General features: G+C 38.5%; 2 protein-coding genes across 13 annotated transcripts in view; one reads left to right on the top strand and one right to left on the bottom strand.

The window, feature by feature from the left end:
* The window catches only part of FUBP1 (far upstream element binding protein 1), a 37550-nt gene extending 16650 nt beyond the window's left edge, over positions 1 to 20900 (bottom strand). For 5 of the 11 annotated variants that reach the window (XR_002441031.1, XR_002441032.1, XR_002441033.1 and 2 more), the window contains exons 1-19: positions 20663 to 20898; positions 19639 to 19729; positions 18625 to 18687; positions 17764 to 17802; positions 17376 to 17415; positions 16553 to 16602; positions 16390 to 16461; positions 16106 to 16163; positions 13038 to 13200; positions 12857 to 12955; positions 12672 to 12773; positions 11928 to 12030; positions 11750 to 11850; positions 11005 to 11149; positions 9391 to 9551; positions 8467 to 8621; positions 8301 to 8380; positions 5148 to 5276; positions 4438 to 4512 (exon numbers count right to left, since the gene is read on the bottom strand). Coding sequence is in view for 7 of the 11 variants with exons in the window: in XM_021404201.1 (XP_021259876.1) it covers positions 4438 to 4512; positions 5148 to 5276; positions 8301 to 8380; positions 8467 to 8621; positions 9391 to 9551; positions 11005 to 11149; positions 11750 to 11850; positions 11928 to 12030; positions 12672 to 12773; positions 12857 to 12955; positions 13038 to 13200; positions 16106 to 16163; positions 16390 to 16461; positions 16553 to 16602; positions 17376 to 17415; positions 17764 to 17802; positions 18625 to 18687; positions 19639 to 19729; positions 20663 to 20776 (1840 nt within the window). In the remaining 4 variants the exon portion in view is untranslated. Of the gene's footprint in view, positions 1 to 4437; positions 4513 to 5147; positions 5277 to 8300; positions 8381 to 8466; positions 8622 to 9390; positions 9552 to 11004; positions 11150 to 11749; positions 11851 to 11927; positions 12031 to 12671; positions 12774 to 12856; positions 12956 to 13037; positions 13201 to 16105; positions 16164 to 16389; positions 16462 to 16552; positions 16603 to 17375; positions 17416 to 17763; positions 17803 to 18624; positions 18688 to 19638; positions 19730 to 20662 lie in introns of all 11 variants that reach the window. The other 6 variants (XR_002441030.1, XM_021404199.1, XM_021404200.1 and 3 more) reach the window with 4 other exon arrangements.
* Positions 21080 to 27731, top strand: part of DNAJB4 (DnaJ heat shock protein family (Hsp40) member B4) — a 28657-nt gene continuing 22005 nt past the window's right edge. The window contains exon 1 of one of the 2 annotated variants that reach the window (XM_021404224.1): positions 21080 to 21213. The gene's annotated coding sequence lies outside the window, so the exon portion shown is untranslated. Of the gene's footprint in view, positions 21214 to 21242; positions 21777 to 27731 lie in introns of those variants that run through there. The other variant, XM_021404225.1, reaches the window with a different exon arrangement.

Raw genomic sequence — 27731 nt, 5'->3', positions numbered from 1 at the left:
CTAAACTGATCTGACCCACCATCTTAAACCAATATTCAAGCTAGCAGGGGAGATCACTTTTTGTCACCTGCCTAGACTAACTTTATCTTATACAGTATCAGCTGCAATAATCAATTTGTCAGAACCTCATTTATTCACTCCCCCAGTTTTGGTATGCTCAGTGTGATTTCTGGATTTCTGCAAGTTATCTTTTTTCAAAAGAGCATTAATTTTTGTAAACCTTTATTCCACAAGAGTATAGCTCTGGAACTTCTTAACCATTGCTCAAGACACGAGTGCCTGTAACAGTACGCACGCACACACAGCTAAGAACAACTGATCTTTCCAACAAAATCAAACAACACTTTAAAAATTTTTTATGAAGCTGATAAGACCTTTTGACTCTTTTGTGTATCAAAAATGCTACAGCCAAACTCAAGACCTAAGCCATACTACTATTTCAAGGAAGGTTTGTAGCAGACATATTTGCTTCCTTTCCCCTTATTTCAGAAAGAGCAAAACCACCCCAGTCATTACCACTACGTTCTTTATCTCAAAGGTTCTTTGCTAGTTACCAGTGAAGATACCTGACTATGAACAAAACAACCTTCTCTATCCAGACATCACTTGCACACACCCAGACAGAAGCAGTGCATATATATTTTCTTGAACTTCTGAAACAGCACTTCTTATGACTGTAATACACATTCTTAAAAAGTTAGAATATTTTCATTTGGAAAAGAAAGTCAAGACTGGATTACTACCATTGAAACACTACCACTGGAATACGACCTACATCCACTCCCGCACCAAATCATTACGCTTCTTCTAGTGTACAAGGAAACCAAACCCAATCCATCACACTACATCAAACAAATCTAAGTAAAATGCAAGCTTGCATCCTATACAATTCTAAGACAGTGCCCCTAATCTGACCTTCTGTTAACAAGAAAAAGGGGGAGCTTCTAAAGGATGAAGGCTGGAAGTTTTCAATACTACCCAGGCCAACTCACCTTTTATTCAGCTAAAAGACCACGAAGCAGCCTTCAGGGCAACACAAGTATCAAGGATTCTAATAACCTGCTTTCTATAGGATCAGGTAGAAGGGTTTTTTGTTTTGTTTTGATCCCAAATTCCTCAGGAATAAAAAGGGTGAGCAGAAAATGTGAATATCTGACAACGTGCTATCCTGAATGTCTACAAAATAAAATCTTCCATTTTCTAACCATATAACTTACATAGTTTTTCCACTTACACTGTTGGTATCGTTAAAAAAAACAAAACTCTCTCCATCAGTTTTTGAATTAACACAGTTACAGTTAACACAGTAACAGTTTTCCCAGAAAAACTAACCTACATTTACTGAAAACTTTAGAGCTGAAACCACGTTACCATTTACATTTATACCCTACCAGAACTTACTATTTACGCTTCTGATCAACAAGTTTAACCAAAGCTATCTTTAAAATGTGGTTACAAACTATCCCAGGATACACTTTTTCCAAGTTCACTGAAATTCATGACATTGTAATTCTACTTCAAAATTCTTTAGCTGGGCCTGAATCGAGCTATGTCAAATCTGAGGCATTTTTCGTGCATTATGACCCAAGAGTCTTTCAACATTTAACCAGCTACGCTGAGGCAGTGCTAGAATTCAAGTAATAAATCAAGTATAGGAAGTTTGAGATGCACTGTTTCTGCCCTGGAATGGGTTAATAAAAATGAGCAGCAAGCTGCATTCACTGTTCCTCCCCAAAGTATTCCAAGTAATTCTGAACCTACACATGGAATTCAGCAGCTCTGTCAAAACTCCCCTTCTTCAATGCACAGAACTGCACTGCAACAGCACACGCTTGTTAACATCTAGACTCACCTGGAACACTAACCAATGGAATTGATAAAGTAAACATAAAGAAGATATAATAAGAACAGAATGCTTCACCGTTAAGGCAGGCCAAGAAGAAAATTCTACAGTTCTTTCATCGCTCAATCACTGACGGTAATTCTACCAAATGAAAGCTTTTCTTTTATACTACAATACCCAGGAAACACTAAAGAACAGTTCCACTGTTTTATTTTGAAATCTCAATTATAAATCAAACCCCCAATACATTAAAACTATGAAGCAATACATTTATTAATTCCTACAATGATATACTGATCATCTAGCAAAATGGGACTTCATATTCCTTGGGAACCATTATCCTTGGAAGATTTTTGCTTACGTAGTTAAATGTTTATTTGCAGGGAGAATGAAAAAAAGTATGTCCTCAGTTCGAGACAAGATCACAAATATGCCTTCAAGCATTAAACTGCTGTCTTGTTAACACAAAGTTTAAAACAAGTTTTCTGAATTTATGACTTAGGGTACTAGGAGACAGAAGGCTTGAGTCACCTACGAGACACACATACAGTAACTTACCGGTGTGCATAAGCAATTTCAGTAACTCTTCAGTCTTACTTTTAATTGTATTTGCTACTCAAAGCAATAGTTCCTGAGCAAAACAAGGGTCTGAAAAACAGGACGGACCTTGCCACCATGTTTGTGAGTTGTTAACACGTAACTTTCAAACCACTGTTATCATACACTTAAAAATCATAGGCAAAACACATGTTCTCTGTGATCTGCTGTGTCCTATTAAACAAGTAGAAAGTCACTTAGGAAAACAGAAGTACAGTTTTCATTACAGTATTCAGAGCGCTTTAGTTTTCAGATCACTATATGAGAAAAATCCATAGCACTAATTTGAGTATCACACAAAACTTGTTCTGTTTAGCACCACTATGAGCTTACCACTGGCTTATCAAGGTAGTTTTCTCCAGCGGCAGAACTAAAACTACGTGGGCTCTGCACCCAGGTTTCAGTTCAATTACCTGAAACAGCACACGTACAAATTTTTTGTAACATCTATTTGTGTAATTATCTGTGCTGTGAGAAATCTGTAATGGAATCCAGGAATGACCCATAATTCTGAATTTTCTCCTTTTGCATGAGTTAGAGACAGCAGCATTACAGCACAACAGGAAGCACAAACAGTAGAAGCTGTATTTGAGAGATGCGAGATCGCAAGAACTTGCTCATGTAGAACCTTCCCATATCTTAGATCTTCACAGAATCATAGAATGGCCTGGGTTGAAAAGGACCATAATGATCATCTAGTTTCAACCCCCCTGCTGCATGCAGGGCTGCCAACTACTAGATCAGGCTGCCCAGAGCCACATCTAGCCTGGCCCTGAATGCCTCCAGGGATGGGGCATCCATCTTCTACCACTTAACACTGTTAAGGAAGCAAGGAAAAATACCAAATTATTTAATGCACAACGGGGACTGACTCTGCTCCTCAATCCCACTTGTTCAGCTCATCCTCCAAGCCGATCACAAGAGAAATTACATTTTCCATCTCAAGACTTAACATGCCAAAGCAGCAGAAAGCTTTTATGATTTACAAACTCAGGCAAAGACTAGAAAAAAATGAAGACCAGAACTGCCTGTTTTTTCTCTTACTTTTTTGTTAGAATTTATCTATTTTGAATTTTAAGAACATTTCTTTACATTTCCTAACGTCTGCCTTCTTAGAGTTAAGACCCTTTTTGGACTTGCTCCCCAGAGCTACCCCATCACCTTCCAATAGCTACTATTTAGAGTAAATGCAAGACTAATGCAATCCTCACTCTGCTTTTCAGAGCTACCAAATCAGAAAGATGGCAGTGCCCCTGCTAACAAATTAAATTACTCTTAAGTTAAGGGCAATAAAAAATTTCTAGTAACTTGCATTGAACACGTGAGCTGTAGTAACAGAGACAGCAAATTTAGAAAACAAATGACTCCCACCAAAACCAAACCAAACAATAAAAAACTAGTTAAATGAAACTGGAAGAGAAAGAATGTCCATTACATCTTAAAAATCAAGTGTTTCAAAGTTCAATTTTTACAGTTTGATACACAGTTCTTGAAATATAATATCTTCTGTTTCATTTAAATACATTGCATCAAAATAAGTAAGAATAAAGGTAGTTATGCCCTGGCAAGATGAGATCAACGTGGTCGCAAGAAGAAAGATAATTTTAACAGCGTATACAGCAAATCTACTGACAACAAAATCAACATTTTCATTAAAAAAAAAAAACAGACCTCCAAAACATACTTGAAAATATTTTAAAATACTCAAAATTTTAAGCATTAAAAAGTATTGTTTCCCAGCGATCAAGTACGGACATCTTTAAGCAGAAGGTATTTTTTCAAAGCTTGTTACTGGCATGAATACAACTGAATACAATGAAATGCCTTCACTACTATTCTCTGCTTTTCTTCCAAGGCTCACGGTTTTTGGTACTATAGTTCAGGGGACAAGTGGATAACGCATTTTTCTTTAACTAAGAAAAATAAATCTCATCAAATGACACATACAGATCTCCTACAACATCCTACTACAGAACAAGAAAAATATGCACACATACCCATTTTTTTGTAGTACTCCTCCCATGCCTTTGTATAGTCAACCTGCCCTGCTGGTGCTGGGTTTGGCTGATCTCCTGAATAGAGCAACAAGAAATAAAGGTTTAAATAAAACGACTAATTTTGGTTTCATGTAACAATTTACAAATAATCAGACAGATTTTTTAGCAATAACCTCAGTATTACTCAAATGCAACACTAAAAGCCTATGCAACATGAACTGCTAAAAATGCAAATAATTACTCAAAGAAACTAAGAATTCAGCATGCAATCAAAATCCAGAGAAGTGTACATCACTCACAGTACAAAATGCCAATTAAAATGCATTAAACCTCTAACTATTGTAATATACAACTTAATACTACAACCATAATTTTCTTAAAACCACAGGAAGTGAAGCAACTGTTTAAGCAAATGGCAATTAACTGGCTCATTCCATTTTTACTCCTGACTGACCACACTATAAAGATGCAAATTAAACCAGTCCAAGCAGCAGGAAAATTGTGTTTGGAGTTACATTACAAGACAAATAGAACACTACCTTCATTAATGCTGAAATAAAGAAAAGCAATGTTGAAGGCTGTAAAAAATATTTTTCTAAGAAAACAACTTACCTCACAATAAGTTTACACAACATACTAAGACAACAGGAAACAACGGCACATCTACATGCATAGCAATGAGAAATTTATCCATTTCACTGAACAGCTACCTTGTCCATTAGTTTGGGTTGTAGCTGGTCCACCAGGAGGGGCTGCAGGTGGTGGCTGTGCTTGCTGCTGATAGTAGTGAGCATAATAAGCCGCCCATGCTGCTGAATTAGGATCTGTTCCTGGCTTACCTATGAAATAAAATATAAGCACTTATAAAAACACTGCTCTCAATTAACCCGGTCCTAGGCACCTTTATTTTCCTCCAAAGAAGAATCCATGTAAGTAATCACATCAGCCTATTTTTCCTTTCTAGCACAAGCTATCAGGTTTCAGACAAGTGCACTGTATAAAGCATACTTTCACAAGACTGCTGAGATAGTATCTTTCTAGAAACCATGCTGCTACAGCACCATGTATTAATTTTTAAAGCAGAAACATATTCAAAGTTATTCAAGCAGTCATGTTACCAAATGGCAGCAACAATGAATCATTCTAGCACCAAACAACTTCAATGGTTTCACTTTCATTATAGCCTTGCACCCAGTATACTGGCAAAGGTAAGCCAAGTATGTATTTCTGAAATAGAGGTACACAGATCTTACTAGGTAATTGCAATGTTTGTTAACAGCAAAATACAGAAACACAGTATTTTAAGAACCTGGATTCCCATACATGGCTATAAAGCATCACTGTTTACTTACAGCTTTTTAGTAAAACAAATGATTGCAACATTCGCATCTTCTGCGGCTATTTCCATGCTTCCCTTATTTTTAACTACATCTAGGTAGGCCAATGATGTTGCTTCCTAGAGTCTTATTTCTCTAATGTTTTTCACATATAGCCTGTAGGAACGGTTATTCTTCTTGCTGAATCACACAGAGATTGATTACATTAACACACTGGCAATCCACAAAAATTTCACATCTGCTGTTAGAAACCACAATGTTCTATAACACGACCAGCTTCCTTTAATATCATTTGCATCCTTGAAGAACAAAAATATCTGCAAGTAATTGGGGCCAAATGATGAAAAATTTCACATAAGAACACATACACAAATGACATTTTAAGAGAACTACTTATGGGAACGAAAATACATTTTCCCCAAACCAAAAATAGGTAAGCAAGTGACTGATTGAAGAGAAAGAAGAAATCCCCTGAGAAAAACATCAGAGATGTGAAAACCAGAACACAACAAATTTCAGGCAGTATTGCATTAAGCAGTCAGATGTTACCAGTTAATATGCATATAGTAATATCAGAATATAGAAAGCAAAGTTAACAGTTGGCTGCTCCCCTTTTAAATTACACTCCTAGCATTGGCAACCATGGATTTAAGCAATATTATTATACTCTAGGACTGCACTTAACTTTTCTGAGAAGACTGTCAACAGATAACCTATCATGTATTCACTGCAGAAATGCTTCCACGCAAGAGGAGAGTTGCATACTCAGCTTAGCACATTACCAAACGTAAAATGTACAGCAGAAGGAACTACATCTATATCAAACAGCTTGAATGAACAGCAAGCAGTTTACTCATGACAGATGCAGCCAATACTACACAACCTCATTCAACACAAAGCTAAGATGTAGGATTCTAAGGTTACCTGGAAATAGCAAATAAGCGATTGCTTGCTTCCATTCCCCACCCCTTCCCCTTTTATAGCTATTGCTCTAGAACAGAAGAACACAGTGTGGGATTCACTGAATTTCCAAAGAACGTGACTGTAGTAACTAGCTCCACTACCATGCAACAATACAAGCGTGGCATGGAGAAAGAATCTGAAAAAAGCCACCAAAAAAATGACCCATTTGTTCTGTTGAAATGAGTGACTGCTGACACCTGTACATAAATCATTCAAGTAAAAGCTCTAGTCAGAAGAAACACCAACTTCATCTGCATCAGTGAAAATGTCATTATATTTGTAACTGAAGTACTTATCTGAAAAACAGCAATAAAATTATCAAGACAAGTATTTGCCATTTTTCTTCATAAAACCATGAAAAGGTGGTAGTGAAAAAGACCAACTTTCCAGCAGTGGTTTTGGATTAAACGAAAATAGGTAGGCTGAGACTTAGGTCCAGTCACTTTGAATCATTCTACTTTCAAGTACTGGCAACAGGCATTTTTAAATACAAAATGGAATGCATGCAAAATTACCATATAAGTTCAAGAACTGAATCTACAAATGGTTCTTTGCCAAGAACAGATACATAAGAGACTTGAACAGGAACAAAACTCTAGATTGAAACATTCTCTGAAGTCCTGTCTCTTTCCACTTGTTCCAGTATCAGTGGCTATCAGAAAATAATACATTCCATTTTAACCAAAAATGAAACTGAAATCTTTCAGTTGAAGTTCTGAAGAACGCCTACCTCAAACAAATGAGGTACAAGTGACTCAAGCATCTAGCCTTACCATGCCTTCTGCGACTGCAGTTGAGATTCCCCACTTGCTTTAGTCCAACCAAAGGATGTAACTTAAAAGCAGGAGACTAAAACTTCAGGAAGTTGTAACTAAGAAAAAACTCCTGATTTTGACAAAGATAAACAGAAATAGAAAAAACAGATCCTACAAAGATGCATTTCAAAGAAAATACAAAACTATTATAACAAAGCCTCAAATTACATAATCCTATGTACTTTTACTGTATTAAAAACAGTGCAACAGAAGTTTTATTCCTCAAAAAGGACTGAACAAAATATATTTGTACCAGACTCTGAGGAGCAATCTCATATAGGTCAACAAAAGCTAGAAATACACAATACAGCATACTGTTCAAAGTCAGGATCAGGGAGGCTGTTTAAAATAAAATAAGAACTCATTGAGTATTGAGAAGGAAAACACATTCTCATTAAAGAACTTCATGTAAAAACTTAAAAGCCCATCATATGCCATTACAAGAAAAAAAATGAATGGATTTGCACAAAATAAAGATAACCAAGCACCTCACAAGAAGTATCATACACTGGGATGCAAAAGATCAATAACATTTAATGAAGAAGCAAATTCCAGCTCTAACAACCAAATTTCAACATCTCAAGAAACAAGGGGAAAGTATAAAACATACGTAAACTGACCATCTGTAAAGAAAAACCTTTCAGATTTAACAGTGCTACACATGTATTAAGAATGCACATATTCGTAAGGACAAAACAAACACACACGAAGTGTACTACGCTACAGTAAACTGTGCGGCATTTCTTACCTGGATCTGGTGGATTTGGTGGCTGCCAGTGCGGATAAGCGTTTCCCCATCCTTGTGGAGCATACGGAGCTGGAGGACCACTAGAAAAGACCAAGTAATAAAATAAATTGAGAACCAGTCTCAGGGTCACACTACAAAGAAGAAAGCTTGCTGATGCAATACTTACTGAGGTGCTGGGCCAGGAGGCCCTGGATTATAAGGAGCCGGGTTATATGGTCCCATGGGAGCACCAGGGCCTGGTGGCCCAGGAGGTCCATGTGGGCCAGGAACAACACCATGGGGTCCATGGGGAACAGGTGGACCCAATGGATTTACCGGACCCTGTAACAGAAGTAGCACATTGATGAAAATAAGCCCAGAATAAGGACTTCTCTGCAGTTCAGAAGTATAAATCTGAAAAAATTAAGAATGCCACATAAAAGGTTTGATGGCTCTTAACTAAATTTCCTTGGGAAATATGGTCTTTTTGGTAACTGATTAATTACATTTAATTAGGTTAACATATGGGGTTAAATTATTACTTCCACAGTTGCTTTGAGTTGCATTTATTTCAGTTTTCTTGATGAAAAAGTATTTTAGAAAAATATGGATTTTTCCACAAGTTGAATTGGAAAAAAAAAAACAACAACAAAGCAAGACCATCAGTGTTTTAAAATACTGATATATCTCAATCTGGCTAATCATAATGATTACGTAAGTTTGTAAGATCAGGTACAAAAACCAGGCAGTAAACTTGTTTACATACATACACAGGCATACAGAAATACATTTCAGTGTCATTTAAGAATTAAAACTGTAACTCAACATATCACCCTATATATTAAGACTGAAACACTAAACAAGGAGTTTACTAGTTTGAAGAAAATGAAGGATATCTTTGAAGTTGTCAAATGTATCACTATGCACAAAGCAGGCATCTTCAATAACTTACCATTACAAAATTAAACTTTAAACAACTATAAACACAATTCATTATCAATCAACTTATCTGATAAAGAAATTTGGAGATGAAGTAAAAGGAAAATAATCTCTCAAGAGACTAGCCTTCTGCTCTGGTTAGTTATAAAACTAAATACAGCTGAACACTCACTCCAATCTTTTCTTCTATAAGTTGCCGTGCATAATCTATTTGCTGGGGTGTTCCACGGATAGTAAACATCTTCATGTTTGGATCTGCATTAGGTGGAGGATTTCTTTGAAGTTCTATTCTAGCACCAGACTGTTGGCTTATGCTTTTAATAGTTTCACCACCTATAATGAAACATACAACTTTTATAACATTAATGCATTAAAGTGAAAATACTAAGATTCAATCAAAACAGAGAAAAATCAACTATATGGAAGTTTAAGAACTGAGAAGTCACCTATGCATGAGTCATAACAGCACTTTAAGAGCATGTAAAAAAGTATCTTTTGTGTACCTAGAGCCTTGATAGCAATGAACCAGTAAAAATCATTTTTTAAAGACAATATTGTTACTATAAAACAAAAAACAGCAAAGAACTCCTACTATGCTGTTTAATTCCTATTCCACTCATGTAAAGATGTAACATTAGTCACAAATAGCAACAGTACCTCCAGTTATCATTGAGTACAACCGTAAAGCCTAATCCTCCTATAAAGCAGTAGTTAAAAACAGATTACAAAACCCCCTAGAAAATAAATATACGGTAACGTCCGTGTTTTTTGCAGCACACTACCAACAGAAATATAAATACCCCTAAACCAGCTCTTCCCGTTAGAGGAAGATACCTGAGAAGATACCTTGATCATTAGTAGGAACAAAGCTTTCAAAACAGGTCATGTGGCATTTAAAATAAATAAAATCAACCTGCTAGGTCAAGAACTGAACTTTGTCAGCCTATTTGTTGTGTCTGGGAAATACACTACAAAAGAAGATTACCATTTTCAAGCTTACAATAATTTAAAAAATGAAATTCTATGAGAAGCGATCATTTTAAAAAACACCAAAGAAATTGTCAAAGGATTGCACTACAAAAGACCTTCACCATAATATATGAAAATTAGTTTCAGAGTGACTTACAGATGCAGTAACACTACGCTGATGAAACAAATTCAAATGCAAGTTAATCAGAATACACATCTAAGAATTCAGTGAATGCTACAAATGTACCTTAGTATTTATCACTGTTAAATACATGGAAATTGACTGCTTAACTTTTAGCTACTGAGGTGTGTGTTTTGGTGAGGGAAATCTTTCCTACTCAAAGTTCAACAGTGATAGGACAAGAGATAACTGTTTAAAACTAAAAGAGGTGAGATTTAGATTAGATGTTAGAAGGAGTTTTTTTTTTTTTTTTTTCTTTACTCAGAGGATGGTGAGGCACTGGCACAGGATCCCCAGAGAAGTTCTGGATGCCCCACTCTGAATGTCTGTAGACATTCAAGGCCAGGCTGGGTGGGGCACTGGGCAGCCTGATCTAGTGGTTGGCAATCATGCCCATGACAGGGGGTTGGAAATGGAATACCTTTACAGTTCCTTCCAAATCAAGCCATTCTATTAAAATAATATCAGGAGTGTTATAATTTAGCAGGACTGTGTTGCTATGCTGTATACAGAACTATATACAAAGGCTTCTCTTGAAGCATCTCTTTAGTATGGCTATTTGTAGAAACAGAAAGAAAAAATTAGCTGTTTTTTTTTTAAAACATAGAGATGCACATATACGTAAAGATACATTGCCTTTGCCAATGATTAATCCAGTTTTGCCAGTGGGAACAATAAAATTGAATTCCTGTAATCCACCAGGGGGCCCCATGTTCCAGTTGCCTTGACCTCTACCCCTTCCTCGACCACCAGGTCCTCCTGGTCCACCAGGGTTACCAGCCTAAAAACAATAAGCAACAAATTAGCATATTCTATGAAAATTCCTGCAAACAAATCATTAATGCCAGCTGGTTACTTGCTTGGAATAATCACATCATTTGTTAAGAAAAATCTGATATTTTACCAAGTTTTGATAAAGTAGAATCTTACAGAATACCGGAATTACATTTTACATGTTTTACACAACTCTGCATATCAAAGATGAGGAAGGAAAGGATGAACTAAAATAGCAAGAAGTTTCTGAATTTCTGAATAATTTCTGAAAATGTAGTGGTGAGGCCTATCTCATGAAGAACAGTTTCTAAGCACTAATTTCAACTAAAGGTAACAGCATACCAGCTATTAAGACATGACAACAAACAAAGCAGCTCTAAAAACAGAGAGATCGAATACTGTTATGTCTTAGAATCAGTATTACCATTGCCAAATTGACTACCAAAACAGTAGCTGCAAAAGCAAACATTCACATTCCAGACTTAACATTGAAGGAAATTCAGATGATGCCATCACAATATTTTCTTGTTACATACTATTTTTAAAAATTCTCAGGGTTTCTAAAAGCCACAGAGGAGATTTTAAATAACATTAAGTATTACCCAACCTGAACACTTCGAAGGAGATCTGTAATAATTTCTGCAGCGTGTTGACATCTGTCAGGAGGCCCTGTGATTTGGGCTATTCTATCTGGAGTTGTTCCATCATCTAGAATAAAAATGAACGATTCCAGTATACATAATCCATTAAACATATTCACAAAAACATACAGATTTATTACCAACCTGGCTTAAATTGGATCCTAACACCAGCATCATTCTGTATCTTTTTTATCATCTCCCCATTTCTTCCAATTACAATACCTACAGCAAACCGTGGTATTGGAACCTTAAACAAAATTAAAGGGTAACATATTAGAATGGTAAACTAAGGCCAGCCCTATGCCATTTAAGGCTTTTTGAAGAGTGATTTTTGATTTTATTTTTTAATATCAACTATCAAGCCACAAGCTCAATAAATAATGGAAGAAAATATCAAAAAGAAAGAAATGCACGTTCTTATAATGGCAGAAATTGCACTGGGTATTATACTTTCCACAAGCAAAGAACATAAGTTCTAACAGGCCTAAACTGCAGATTTCAGTAGGTGAAACTTCCAGCTTCACCTCTGATGAAGTTATGAGCTCACAACTTGCATAACAGGTGGAATTAAATACTCTAATGTCCAAACTCCAATTTCTGTAATGACACCCATCATTATACACCGTTATATACTTATCCATAAAACTTACTTGCTTTCATTTACAAGACTTAAATTCTCCAGCTAACTGAGGCTCTTCAGAACTGTTGGTAATATAAAATGAATACTGCACACCATTTAAAGGCAAAATTTAAGCAATTAGCAAATACTACTTACACACTACAATTACATTCAGAATCTAGTTAAATACTTTCAAAGACATCGATCACTTTAACATTTTAACGTTAACATTTCAAAATACAGTGAACAAGTTTTTCAACCATGCTTACGTCTATCCCTTCATTTCCTCCTATTCTTGACCCATATTCGTTGCGCACCTCTCTAAAGCCACCTTGATCACGAATTAACTCCAGCACCATTTCCTTGGCTTGCTAAAAACACAAAGAAAGTTCATTTAGGTATTGCAACATCAGCACACATTTAAAAATCCTCTGAATTCTGAAGGACTCCTCACCTGAACTTTATAAGGGTCTCCAGTTATCCTAAGGGGCTTGTCAGCACCAGTGTTCTGTGGACCATCTTGAATCATGACCATTTTGACACCTGCTCGCTCCTATTCAACAAAAGGGAGGTCAATACTCACTCAAATTCAGATCTAATACTACCATGCACTTAAAAAACAGATACATATATACCTGTAATTGCTTAATTGTCTCTCCACCTTTACCAATAACTAATCCTGCTTTACTTGCTGGAATCATAATTTCTTGGACTGCATTTCCGGGTCCATCACCGTGATGAAAGCCAGGCGCAGGTCTTCCCTTTTCAACTATCTGATCAAGTAATCTTTTTGCTGATCTGTGAAAGAACATACATGCTTATAAACACACTTATTCCTGCAATTACCACTTGCCCACATCTGTTCTCCTTGGAAAACATCAAATTAAAAGATCTCAACCCCTTTATTCGCTTAAGTTTCAGAAGTGCATCAAGGACACCTGTTGCTTCATATACATATACTTCATAAGTCCTTGAGCACACTCCTGTGTAACTTCCTTCAGAATCTTGAAACAAAAAACAAAGTAATCTGGTATCAACTATAATGCAACTCTCTTAAGGGAATTGTTTTTAATCCTTTTCCCAGGTCTCTTTCCAGTGTGTATTCTAGCATCAAAATGCAAAACACACCCAATAGCTTTTTTAACACTTTAAGGTTCTCTCTCTCTCTGCCAGCCGATGATTTTTGCCAAGAGCGTGGCAATTAACCATCTTTAAGATCACTATCTCCTAACCACCTGGGTTAGGGCAATCCCAAGCACAAACACAGGCAAGGTGGAGAATGGACTGAAAGAAGCTCTCAGGAGAAGGGCTTAAGAGGTATTGGTTGATGTTAAAACTCAACATGAGCCATCCATATACAGGTGGCTTTTTAGGCTGCAAGCACACCCTGGGCTGCATCAAAGGAACCATGACTAGCAGGACCAAGGAGGTGATTCTTCCCCTCTGTTTTGCTCTCACAAGACCCCACATAGAGTATTGCATTCAATGTTGGGAATGTAGATCAGTTAAAATGGGTCCAAAGGATGATCAGAGAGAGGGCAGAGTTTCTTATGATAAGGTTCCAATGTATCAAACAACAGCTATGCTGAAAGCACTGTCTTTTAGTTCTAGTTATACTATCTGCAGCAGGAATAGCACACACACACACACACACACAGAGTCTTTATCTTGAACTGCTCACAGGCTGAAATTTCAACTCATCCACATTATCAAACTAATTCCTTCCTTCTTCTTGATCAAGACAAGCACAGAAGAGTCTTTAAGTTACAAGGATCCAAGTTATCAAATCCACAGTGGTTTTTTTGGTTTGTTTTACAGAATCACAACATACATGGCTGTGCCAAAAAAAAAAATCTAGACTGCACAATGTGCAGCTAAACTGAGAAACACCAGAAAGGCTCTCTGCAAAATTATCAGCAGCTGAAAAATTTCTGCAAATCACTCTAAGGAAAAACTCAGTAAATTTCTATCACAATCTTAAGAAACAAATGGCAAAGTAATGTGGTATACCTAAAAGCACCCCAACATCACAACATAAAAGGTAGTTCCTTTACCTAATACAGAAGTAAACGTTACCGCCTCAAACATGACTATTTTGTCTGAATATAACCACATAGAAAAAACTTAATTCACAAAAAAAGATGGAAACTTCCTCCTTAAAAGTATTATTAAAACCTTCACCATTAACTAGAGGAGTTGAAGTAGCCACAGTTTATTCTTGCAAAAAAATAAAGGTTTATTCTCACTTTTCTCTTAACTTCAGTAATTAGTTTAGGCAACCTAGTGTGACAGAACCTTTTCTTTCACCCACAAGCAGCTAACTTTAGAGCGTTTGATGTTAAGACTCACAAACAAGGTAAAAGAAATAAAAAAGACTATAATAAACTTGGCATTAATATCCAGTACACTCATAGCTGCTGTTCGATTCGGCACAAAATGTAAGGGTATTGGTACTTCTAACCGTTACAAGAAAAGCTGACAAAAACAAGTACATACACCTCACATACAGTCAAGTGCCATCCGAGTAAAATCATTATTACAGTACTAACACCAGCTACAAACTCTTCCTTTTAACACGTGAGCTGAATAGACTATAATTAGAAAGGAAACTCCCATAAAGGAATGACATTACAAACAGCAGCACACTTAGCTGCAAGGTATGAGGTGAATGCCATGCTACTTTAGCAAAGGAAAAACATGTAGCTGTAGGCCTTACCTGAAACTATAAAGTGGGAGCAGCTAATGAGGCACTACCAAATATACTAACACAGCTAAGATTATTCGTAGCCAAGCCAGGACAAGCAGGTCTTCAAGCAAGTATAAAACTTCTGTCCCAGTAAAAAATAATTTTGCTATCACCTTCTCCTCTCAGCACAGGAAGGTTGAAGTGCATTTTGCTGATCGGCGTTACTTTCGTAACTTTGGTTAGACAGTTTATACCAAATACATATTTAAATATAACTGTCAAACTGCACTTTGAGTAATCCCTTCTTTTAAACATTACTTATTCTCCTCATTTCCCCTGCAATCTTTCAAATCTATAACTACCTGTAGTGAGCTGGGGGTCAGCCTCTTCTCTCCTCTAACTGGTGACAGGATGAGGGGGAATGGACTCAAGTTGCGCCAGGGGAGATTTAGGCTGGACATTAGGAAATACTACTTTTCTGAAAGAGTGGTCAGGCGCTGGAATGGGCTGCCCAGGGAGGTGGTTGGAGTCACCGTCCCTGGAGATGTTCAAGAAACGTTCAGATGTGGTGTTGAGAGACATGGTTTAGTGAGGTTATTGGTGGCAGGTGGATGGTTGGACTGGATGATCCTGTAGGTCTTTTCCAACCTAGCTAATTCTATGATTCTATGAATTACAGTTAAGACTTTCATTTTTGCATATTAGAATTCTGTTTTATTTTTTAGCATTCACTTACGCATTTCATTCTCAAGAAGTAAGAGTACAGTTAGATAAACACTACTAAAAACATGATTTGGACTTAAATTTCCAAGTTTAGCAATTATATACATACTTTTGTCTTAAAGCCACAAGTATGCTGAGGGACCTGACTGCAGTATCAGGCCTTTTATACGCATTTATCGCTAGATGGCCTCTTCAATGGAAATAAAACACAGTATCTAAACATTACATTTAGATCTAGAAAAATGACACGCACTGCATAATTAAGTATGAATATAACAAATTTACTTTACTTACTGAACAGATTCTGGTGTTCCAGTTAGCATGCATGATCTTTCAGGCAGGCCCCCACTATCTAGGATTATAAAACAAAATCAATTTAGCAGTCAGGAAGAGTTGATGAAGCTAGACATAATACACAAACGACTGGAAGGTCACTGAAGTAAAGAATTCATTCTATTACAGCACACTGTGCTTCTTTAGTCTGTGATAACTGTGATTAACACAAGAATTAAAATATATCTTAAATGAAGGTATGAATGAAGGCAATCAGACAAAAAACACCGAATAGAAATAGTTACCAGGTGCAATCTGTATTTTACATCCTGACTCTTGCTGTATGCGTGAGATCTGTTCTCCACCTCTGCCAATGACTTGGAGAAAGAAAACAGAGAAAGATATTTGTACTAACCGCATCTGCTAAAATCCCTCACTATACTGCAGTATTATATTCAAACTACTTACTGAATCCAACCATTCCATCTGGAACTTTGTACTCCTCTGTCATCACAGACCTGTAGAGAAGGTTAAATCAAACATAAAGACAATGAACATACAGAGACCAAAGAAGCACTGAATTCAGAGCTAATATCTCATTAAAGTAGAGGAAGGAAGTCAGTGCCCCAACCACTGGCCTGGCATTTGTGCCTCTCACTAACTTTTAAAGTCATACACAAGCATAGCGGCAAGCAAACTAAGAATATTCAAATGTGACCACAACAAATTTAACATGAATCAGTTCTTTCCTTTATTCTCTTTACTAACAGATGTGGGGTACAGAAAAGCCCAGTGTATCATTAAAAAAAAAAAGTTTTATCTATATGTCCATCAAAGGCAAAAGACAGAAAGAATACTTGGATGCGTTTGTTTAGGGACAAGTAACAAAAACTTAAGTTGCACCAAATGTAGCTGACTGAACAACAAGCTATATGAAGTCTATTTCTATTTATTTTTAAATCCATTACTTTTCTGTTTTTAAGACAGCACCAAGCTCCTTTCCCCTTAGATCTAATTCCAACTTCTGGTAACACTACTAAGGAAAAGCAATTCATTTTCCTCCTACTATTTTTGATGCACAGCATTGGCTGCCAAGAAGACAGACAGCAAGACATTACCAGATGCATTTTAAAGGTTTGGCGTGGGACTGCTGCAGCTAAATTTCAATGTATGACACAAACATGGAGTAACTGCTTTATGCATCGACATCACTTTTCCAGAAGCATTTCTTGAAACTGCTTTCTTTCAGTACAGTGGAAAACTTTACATAAGATGTAGCGTTAACTCTTACCTTTGTTGTTGATGCATTGGTGGTAGCTGATTTCCAAAAGCTATAAAACAAGTTTTGAAAATTAAACTCAAGAAAACGCTTAAATTTTCAACAAAGTTTTTTGTTTGATAAAACTCATCTGCACAGACTTCTGTCCAAACTGTCATTTTAAGAAGTCTTATCAAGATGTTTAAAAATGTAACCAACATACTCTCAATTGTTGCCAACATAACCTTTTCAATTTTACCGAGCAGATTTGCACTGCTTCAAAGAAAAGCATAACCTTCCAGCCATTCTTTTAACATCCCTGATTAAAGTATCACCTACCAGAACAGTTTCAAACTGTCATTCTGAAAATACTACACTTGTTTAGGATTTATTTTTTTGCAACAAAATAAGAACTACTTACAGTCATTCTGAGGAGCAACTTTCTTAGCATCTGGTTGATCTGCAAAATTAAGATGTTTAAAATTTTTTTTGCCAAGAAATTCAAGAACTGTTAACACCTTTTAGTGTGAAGTTCAACTTTCCAGCGTATTTTAGCCCCCTTTTTTATTTTTCCTGTTTTATTTTTCTCCAATTTCAGGGAGTTGATCATCTGAATAGAAGAAAGAATCTCACGAACACTCAGCACTTGGTTAGTACAGCTGTAAAGATGTTAGGTTTTTCTGCGTATCTATTCAGTAGTTTAACAAAAGGTGGAGTTTTTAGAACGCGCTGTAGATTGCTCAGATACCCAGTCACTGAAACTTAACTAAGACAAGAAACAAAGTTTAGGTCTGTTGCTTGGTCAAGCTAATGATGCTTCTATAGTTAAAAAAAAAATCCATACAAAAACTAACAACAATTTAAAGAAAAAAATTCTGACAATGACTACAAGTCTAGATCAAACATTTGAAAACACAACAGTATCACATAGCAATGCAATCTCAACATGGATGCTGGCACAAAATTCCTATCCAAATATCAAGCATTTCATAGCATAAAACTTCAAAAAAAAAAAAAGCAGATTCAAAGCAACTACATCACTATCATCCAAATCCTTTTTGTACAGTAAAGGAATAAAAGGCATAATTAACCTTTATCTGAAAGGATAGACTTCAGATGCTTTCTTCCCACCCCAAAATATAGGTTATACGAACCACCATACTTTATGTGCAGCAAAAATTCAAGACACATATTCCAAGAAATATTTGTGTCTATCCAGAAAGATCCACTAGTTTATGTCATGTTTACATACTAAACACAGGTAATAAATAAAAATTCCTGCCTTTAAAAGGAGAGGGCATTCCCTCCCAGTGTGTTGTACTGCTCGGACTTGTCCAAGAGCCATCTACACATAAAATAAAAAGAATACATTACATATATCATCTGAAGCATCATTAGCTCATTTTTGTATATTAAAAACCTCACCATCAATAGAAAAAAAACTTTATTACAGGACACAAGAACTCCTGATATAAAGCCTTAGTTACATTCTGTAGACTGAGTTTCAATCCTCTCAAAGAGAAAAAAAAAAAGCATTGCCCTTTTGTAAGACCTACGAGAACATTTCAACAAGTTCAGAGATTTCCTTCCATATTTTAGCCAGGATTTTGTGAGTATACTAAACATAGCAAACCCTGTTCAGTTAAAACTGGCTGCTTAGTAAGAGACAGAAGAGGACACACACACACACACTTCAGGAGAAATCTTTATTAGAGTATAAAGGAAATCCAAAAAGCTGCACCAAACTAGGACATTTAAGCATGATCTCACATACACTACATACTTTAATATTAGACTAAGTGAAAATGCCTATAAGGTATTTACTTTCCTGTTTTTTTTTTTTTTTTTTTTTTTTTTTTTTAAGTCCTACGCTTTTACAATAAAATGCATTAATATGTTTATTTGAACCTGTGTAAAGTATATGAAACTACCCAAAGAGTGGCCACTTCTTATTCTAATTACAATTTGGAAACTGCAACGTTGGATGTAACAAACAGAAGACTCCAATGACATACCTGTTACAAGTGTTTCTCGGCCACAAAATTATCTGCCTCCCTCCCCAGCACGCATTTTCCACTTTATAGTTTTTAAGCCACACTTGAGAATATTTTAAAACAGGCTCATGTGGTTTAAAAGAAGTTTCCCCATTGAACTGAAAATGAAAAAGCATGTCATGATCTATAAACGAAACAAAATACTTTTCTACTGTGCCATGGAAAAAAAAAAAGCACCTGAAATCCTTCCGGCGCCATGGCCACAGTGAACAAAAATAAATGCAGCAGTAATGAGTGCATACCTCCATCCTCAAGAGGTCTTTTTTGTCCTCCATAACCATAGTCATTGGAATTCATGGACGTACCAGCATCTCCTCCAATTTTTGCTGCAATCTAAACAAAAGGCAGATGTGAGAGAAAAAGCAACAACAACAACAAAAAAAGACATCTTCCGAACAACATTAAGCTCTTTAGAGGATACAAACTACAACGACCCAAAATAAGTACATGGAAGGCTGCTGCTAAAACAGCTCTGTAAAGAGAAGTTACTTTTTTAGTATATTCCAGGAGACTAGTGGGCATCCTTTAACACCAAAGCTTTCTATATCTTTTTAATCGGTTAAAAAACCCCTACCCTTCAGATAACAAGAACTTTTTTTTTTTTTTCCGAAAAGGGGCTTTTCCTTTCCTGCCCGTTCTTCAAGAAACACTGCGGCACGTCGGAGAGCTCGACTGCTGGAGCCAGTCCCGACTACACCAGCTCTTCAAATACTGCCCAAACCGCGATCGGTTATTACCGAACGAGGCGAAAATTTTGCCCGAGAACTCATGAAAGCAACGCCCGTAGCGCAACAACTACAGGAGGAACTTCGGGCTGAAGAATTGCCGAATCGCAGCCCTCGGCCCGCGCCTTCCCAACCGGTCTGAGCAGGTCGGCGGGCACCGCAGGCGCCTCGGGGAACACAATACGGGGCCGAGCACGGAGCCGCCCTCCCGCGCCGAGCCCAGGCCGCTGGGCCGCGATAAGGCGCCGCGCCCGCCGTCCCCCGCCGTGATTTCGCCTCCCCTCAGGCCCTGCTGCGGCGCGGAACCCCCGAGCAATGGCGGAGCGGAGGCGGCCGAGGGCTGACCGGGAAACCTTTCGCCGCCCCGAGGAGGGCGGACTGGCGGCGCGGAGGGAGGTGTAGGGACAGGACAACGCTCCCCCCCGCGGTGAGGAGCTGGCGGAGGGCTTTTCCTCACCGCCCCTTCGAGCTCAGGCGCCGCGGCCCGGCCGGGAGATGCCCTAGGCGCCCACTGACGTGCAGAGCCACGTTCCTCACACACCTGTCTAGCTCTTTGCAGCGCGTCTTTAAAGGCATCGTTCACTCCTCCACCTCCACCGCCGCCTCCCCCGGGCGCGCCCGAAGCAGGAGGGGGCACCGTGGAATAGTCCGCCATACTCGCTCCGCCACCGCTTCCTGCCCCGCTCGCTGCCTGCCAAGAAAGAAAGAAAATGGCGGCGGGCGGGAGCCTTTCACATTCCTGCGCTGCATCGTGCTCGGGGAGGGGGGAGGAAGAGCGGGAGAACCTCGCGAGACCTGGGGCGGGGAAGGGCGAGATTTCATCGGTGGCGCGCGGCCTTACTCTTCCCAACCGCCGGCGGGGCCTCCAGGGGGTGCCCTTCAGCAGCGGTGGGCAGGACGAAGAGCTAGCGATGTTTCCAGGGCGACGCGGGGCTTAGAATGCGCGCGGCGATAGGGCTGGAAGCGTCACGTGGTGACAGCTGTGCTGGGTGGCTCTCGCGTTATTTGGTCACGGGCGCGAGAGTAGGAGCGGCGCGCGGAGGCTTCTGGGAGCAGGGTTGGGCCGAGGAGCGGTTGAGGCGGCGTCACTGGGTGAGTGCGCGAGGGCGGTGGCGGGCGGGGGCTGGAGGGCGACGGGCAGTGCTACTGCTGCCTGGCAGTCCGCCAGCGTTAGGCAGCGGCCGGGGAGACGTTCAGTGCCCTGGCGCCTTGGTTCCTTCCCGACGGGTTTCCTGCCCGTTGGAGGAGCGGGCGGTGCGGGTGGCAGCGGTGCTTTCCTCAGCCCCAAGTACCGGGGCTGCTCGCCGGCTCCGTGCCCGGCCGTTCGGTGTGCTCGCCGCGTGACGTGGGATGGTTGTGGACGATAATAAAAGCTTATTTTTTGAGGGAAAAGCCTCGGCGTGTGCTGGTGGCTGGGGAGATACCAGCCGGGCGGTGGGCCCCGTGCTGTGGCGGAGCCGTTCGGTGCGGTGCGTCACTCGGTTGAACGGCTCTGGGGCTCTTCCAGTAGTGACACCACGGGATGAGCGTTTCTCTTCAGCCTCTCTGTTCTCTTCCTGCGGCGTCCGCAGTTATTTCTGAGCGGTTCTTCTGCTGTTGCTGTACGGGTTTGATAACTGGGGGGGCGGAGGAACTTCTTTCGTGGCTGAGCAAGCGTAAGTTTTATTTAAAAAAAAAAAAAAAAAAAAAAAGGGAGCTAGTACGGCTTTGTCTGAGCCCTGTTTTGGTCTTGTGACCGAGTGGGGAATGAACTGTCACGCTGAGTATGGATGACAGTGCTGGAAAGGCTTTGCCTCTAGATAAGGTCATAGAATGCCTGTTTACCTACCGTAGAGTAGGGACTGTAGGGAAGCTAAGCAGTACAACAGCTTCTAAGGGATTGCTTTGCTCTACTGTAATTTATATCCATCAAATTACCTTCTTCACAGACTGTGTTAACTTAGTGCTTTAAAAAAATGAACTGTACTTTTAACTTGAAGGATGGTTGGATTCTTTCAGCCTTAAATGATTGTTTTTATGTTGATAAGCTCTTCATTTAAGGAATGATTGATTTGGACTCTGCCTGGCTTTGGGCTGTGTGAGAGGGGGGAATCCATTGAGCTCTGCAACTCAGAACAAGATGCAACACAAACCATGCTGTGCTGTCTTTTCTTGCAGCTTGCCTTGTAGTTCCATGCTGCCTTAAGAAGTTCCAGGTTTCTCATTTGTCCCTTCAGTTGTGGCTGTTTATAATTAGGATCACTGCACTATGATGAGAATAGGCAATAGAAAAGTCTATGTAAACACCTTAAGGCATGGTGCTGCTGCTGAGGGCAGATTAACCTGCGTCTTCCATCCAGATAACTCCACCAAAGGAAGCTGAAAACACATCCTGTTTTTTTTCCCTCTATATAACTCACTGGAGTTAAAAAGCGTTTTAAGACTGATACATTTAATTTCCACAAAATTGAAATTTTTGCATGCTTCTAGGTAAATGATGCTGTATAATTAGAGTGAGGTGAAACTTCCTACTGGGAAAGATCAGTTCTCAAGTTTTAGCACATGCTTTCTGTTAATTTAGCTATGTTAACTGGGGGAGGAGGAGGAGTAGAATAGCTTTGGAAAAATGTAAGCTTTGTTTCCATGCTTAACTTTTTGTTCGTTCGAAGCAGTAGTTGGAGCTTGAACTATTTTTTTCCATTTCCTTTGTTATTATTGTGAAGTTGACTAGGTGTACCAGCCACGCTGTGCAAATGAGTAAGTTCATTAATACTTGTAAACTGTGCTATGTTGAAGTTACTATGGGCTATGTCTTTCATGTCTTTGTCACTTCTTTGAAGATGTGAAATGTCTGTATCCTTAATGTTTTTTTACTATAAAATGGGATAATGACTCTTTTAAGCTGTGAGACAAGCCAGTAGCTATGTAACACTAATGACTTTAAAGTGAATATAATGCCTTGGGCTAATGGAAACACTTGTGTAGTACTGTGTTCATCTAGTTACATTCATGATCAACTAAAGACAAGGGAAAGTTAATTTTAGAATTTTTACCATTTTTTTTTTGGTAATGTTTGAGGTGATGCTGCATTAGTAAATGAAGACAGATGCTTAACATAAATGAGTCTTCAATCTTTCAGATTCTTGAAGGCAGTATATTTCTTAGTCCTGGACCTTCCAGACATCCAGAACATTAAATTTAGCCAATTAGAGAGGAATAGCATCTTAAATATTATCTGTACAAATATTAGACTCTTATTTTCATCATTCTTAAGCTGATCAAATGACCTTTATCAATAGCTAGAGTTGCTTCTTTCTCCCCAGTGACACTTAGTGCTAATCTCCTTGAAACCTGTACATCTGAAACACTCTTTTCTCTATTTTCCCTTATTAAATATTGCTTCCATTGTGGTAATTACCACTAAGGAATTAATTTTTTGTCCTTATTAAGGGGGGGGAGTGCCAACTGCAACATTCTTTCAGTTCCCTTCATGACTTGATATTGCAATGTGTGGCTGTGATGGTTTTCTCACTTAAAGAATTACTGTGTTTTTTCTCAAAATCTGCCTTCAAGAAATCAAGTAGATTGGTAAACAAATATTTGCACGGTACTTCTAGAGCAAGAGAACTTCTGTTTTGCTGTGTAAAATAAGCTTTTGTTCTACAGTAACTTGTTCTGTTGCTAAGAAAGCCTGCACAGTAGAGAAATCTACCGCTTTTGAAATTTTAATAGGTAGTATATAACGTAAGAGGTAACAGATAATGTGGAGCTTTAAAATCATCTTTCAGTATTTCCTTTCAAGATTGGAGGAAAGTGTCTTCCCTAAGCTTCTTAATGACATCTCATGGTTTTCAGGCCAAAGGTATCTTTTTCTAAAGTAGTCATCAGACCAGAACGTAATGAATAATTAAAAATAATAATCTGACAAGTCAGAGCTTTACATGTGTAGTGTAGATAGTCAGACTTGAGTAATAGGGAGTTCTGAAACTCGGATCAAATATTCTGAGTGTGAAAGAATCCTTATTTCTACGAAAATCTACCTGAGGAAGTTCTAAATTAGGTAGTTCAGGTGTTGTAGAAATACAGTATGAAAACCTCTGCGTATGGTGGGGTGCTTCAGTGCATGCTTCTCTTAAATTCTGTTCCAAGTTTTTTCTTTTTAAACAATGTGCTTCAGCTTTGTTGGTCCACGGTGATCAGATCTAAGGATATAGTAGCCCTGAAAGAAGCTGTGCACGTAGGGCTCCTCTCAATGAGACATAAGCTAAATAATTAAATTTCTTATAGATTTTCGTCTGTAGCTCTTCAGGTATGGGATGTTGTTTAACTTTGCCTAAATATGTTAAAAGTTATGATAGTCTCTAAAGAATTGTGCTAGTTTTACCCACTCTGCATTCTGCAAATTGTTGCTCATCTGGGGAAATTTGCATTTGGTTTCTGCTGATTTCAGTACATTGGGAAATTCAAATGAATTGACTCAGATCCTAGCTGTCAGCTGGTGTTCCTGCTCTGGCAAAAGGTGTCTGGGGTCTGCAACACTAATCAGTAGAAAACTCCATATGTGACTTATGAGAGGAGTTGCAGTGTGTTCTCTACATCCAAACAGAAGTTCATCTTGTCATGAGCTTTCATGCTTTCCACATGTGCAATGAAGTAATAATTATGAATTTCAGAGTCACAAGTTGCACCTAAAAGAGAACGTGGTGGTGGAGAAAAGGTAATATTAAAGCCTTAGCTAAAACTGACTACAAAACCTTTACAGTGTTCATGATTAGATTCTCTTTTAAGAGAGATGAGGATTAACAGGAACAGTTTTTAGGATGGAAATAGGAAGATTGCTGTGCAGAGTTCACTTAGCCAGGATGATCTAACAGACGGCCAGCTGTGTCTCCCTGTTCAGCAAATATTCCTGTAGTGCTTCATTCCAGACAAGTGCAGAGGCATGGGTTGCTTCTGCGGAGTTGGAGGGGATGGGGGGGGGAGGGGGGGGTGGGGAGAACATTTGTGAGAACAGATGGGAAGTATGGAAGGGGAAGGGCTGCCTGCTCTGCTGCAGCTTAGTGAAAGCAGAACCCATTTGTCTTCACTTGATGATGTTAACAGCTTTCTTCTTGGCTTCTGGGTGGAAGAGTGAATTTGCTCCCTAAGTCTACATCTGATCTCTGTCTATCTACCTAAAATAGCGTAAGGTTCAGAAAGGCTTAAAAGTCTTCAGTTTTTTTGTCTTACATTGTTGTGGTGCTTTTCTTAGGGAGCAAAAACATCTTATGACATGAATAAAAGCTGTAGGTTTTGTAGATTCTGTAGAGCATATCTTGCACATTTTACTCTTTGAATCTTACTTTGTCTCTTTGATTGAAGTTAAAGTGGGATAGAAGTAGATGAAAGGAAGTTCAATTAAAAAAAACTTGAGGCAAAGAACCCTTTTTCTCTCTTAAGATAAGGGGTTGAGGTCTATCAGGCAATTTAATTCTGGGGTTGAAGACAGTTTAACAGTAAAAGATTAATATGGGCTTGCTTCTGAAAGCAAGCAGGAGGCAGCCAAATGACAATTGGCCACCGCTGTGTTAGAAGTGTCACAAATATGGAAGGATAAATCGCAGTTCTTTCTCAAATACAGTTGAAGCATACGAGACAGCGATCACCATACAGTGATTTCTGCCCAATTCAGTGCAGAGAGGCTGCTGGATAATGTTAGTCACCAGGGTAGCATGGTCATCACTGTCCTGCTTGTTCGCGGGTTTAGATATTTTTCTGTGGATGTCATGGGGGGAAAAAAAAAAAGCTTTGAGAGCCCAGAGCATTTGTCTGCTGTTACCATCTGCACAACTCTTCCCAGAAAGGGCGAAGTGAGAAAGGCCTTGCGTGTAATAGATTGGTTGAAAAAGCTAGGCATGGAATTTGCATATGAATGGAGATTAGGAAGGGCAGAGATGGGGACTGGAGATGGACTTCTAAAGGGAAGGTAAAATTAATGCAGTAGTAGCTGTAGGGGACAGAAGTGTCTCATGTTTTCCTCTATCAACAGAGCTCTAAAGAAGGTGCATTCAGGTCCCGTTAATAAAAATGTAAATACCTGTTTTGTTGAATTAAGGCAGTAGCGTTCAGGCTTCTCATCTCAAAGAAGGAAAAATACTAGTTACTTCAAAGGGATTGGTGTACTTGTCTATTTTACAGGCCTGATCCCTAGTAGTGTGATAGTGCTTAATTATAGCTAACAGCTCTGTAATTTGTGAGCCAGACCAGCTTGTTTTTAATCAAATTGAGCTTATGTGAGTCAATTAAAAATTAACAGAACGGTAAATCCTTCCTGGGGGTGAGGAAGGGAAAATGGAAGAGATGTTTTAAAAACTGAAACAACTAATCTGTTCAGTCTCTAAAACCAGATTTAAAATAGGTTTGTCTAAACTGAAAATCCTTTATTGCAAGAATTATGTACAAATTCTAGGGAAATAAGTATTTGCAGTGAAGTTTATGAATGAGCGTAAGTATTATTTCTTTAATAAATCAGTACTGTAAGGCCTCTTAGAGCAAGCTGTAGCCTGTCACTTCCACGTGGTGTTTGAAAGTATCATCTTAGAACGGTCAAAAGCCCAGACCTCAACAACGTTGCATAGAATTTGAAAGGGGTAAATATTGCTGGGTTAATGTCAAATTTCACTCAAAAAGATCAGTGATATGGATGTCAACCCTTGCTGTGAAGAGTGAGAAAGCAGGAGTTTCTGTAACTTTACTTTGTTTATATATGTTTTTTTTAACTATGAATTGGTGTGTTTTTTTGGAGAATCTAAATGAGTCTTTTTCTTTGTACCCATGGTTTTAGGATTATGTTTGAGTAAGCTGATTCAGAGTAATGGTTTCATAAAACATTTATGGAAATGATAAACTTCATTTGCAGATATCCTTGAGTTTTTCACTCTTCTTTGTACTGCCTTTTTTTCTAGGAGGAAAGAGGAAATATGACAAAAATATGCAACTTTCTAGAGTACCAAGTCCTTGAAGGAGAGTTCAATCTTCCATTATCAGTTTAGTTTGATAAAGCTCATTAATTTCTATAGTCTGTTAGTAGACGAGATGCTGAAGTTTGCTCTCTCTAGAACACGCTCCATCTAGACATTTTTTTTTACTTAATTGCTCATCTTTCTATGTTGTACCTTCTTTTCTTCTTAGGCCAACATGCATTTGTTCATCTGAAGAAATAAAGCCATATGAGAGGTAACTGAAAGTAGGACTGTCAAACTTGTCCCTTCCATCATTTCCCAAAACTTCTAGGTGCATCTTGGAGGATGGGTGGATAAAAACTAAGAAACGTGATTTGAGCTATAGGATGTGTTAGAAACGTTTGAAAGACTAGTGAACAACTATTTTGACTTACAGCAAATTATGATATATATAACGCGGTCTGCCTGTATTTGTCTCCTGTAAGTGAACAGGATATTCTTAGTGTTTTAATTTAAATAAAGTCACTTTAAATATGCTGACATATGTTCTCCTTTCACGTGAAACAAAATTCTTCTTGACATCTCCTTATCTAACTCTTGTCTTTATACAACTATTTCAGTCTCACATGTGGAACTAACTGCATGAATCAGAGCAGCTGGGTGGGATCATGACAAACACTCTGAAAAGAG

The sequence above is a fragment of the Numida meleagris genome, chromosome 7, assembly GCF_002078875.1.
Source record: "Numida meleagris isolate 19003 breed g44 Domestic line chromosome 7, NumMel1.0, whole genome shotgun sequence".
NCBI classification, from domain to species: Eukaryota; Metazoa; Chordata; class Aves; order Galliformes; family Numididae; genus Numida; species Numida meleagris.
The sequence above is the reverse complement of the archived record's forward strand: the minus strand, read 5'-3'. Positions and strand labels throughout refer to the sequence as shown.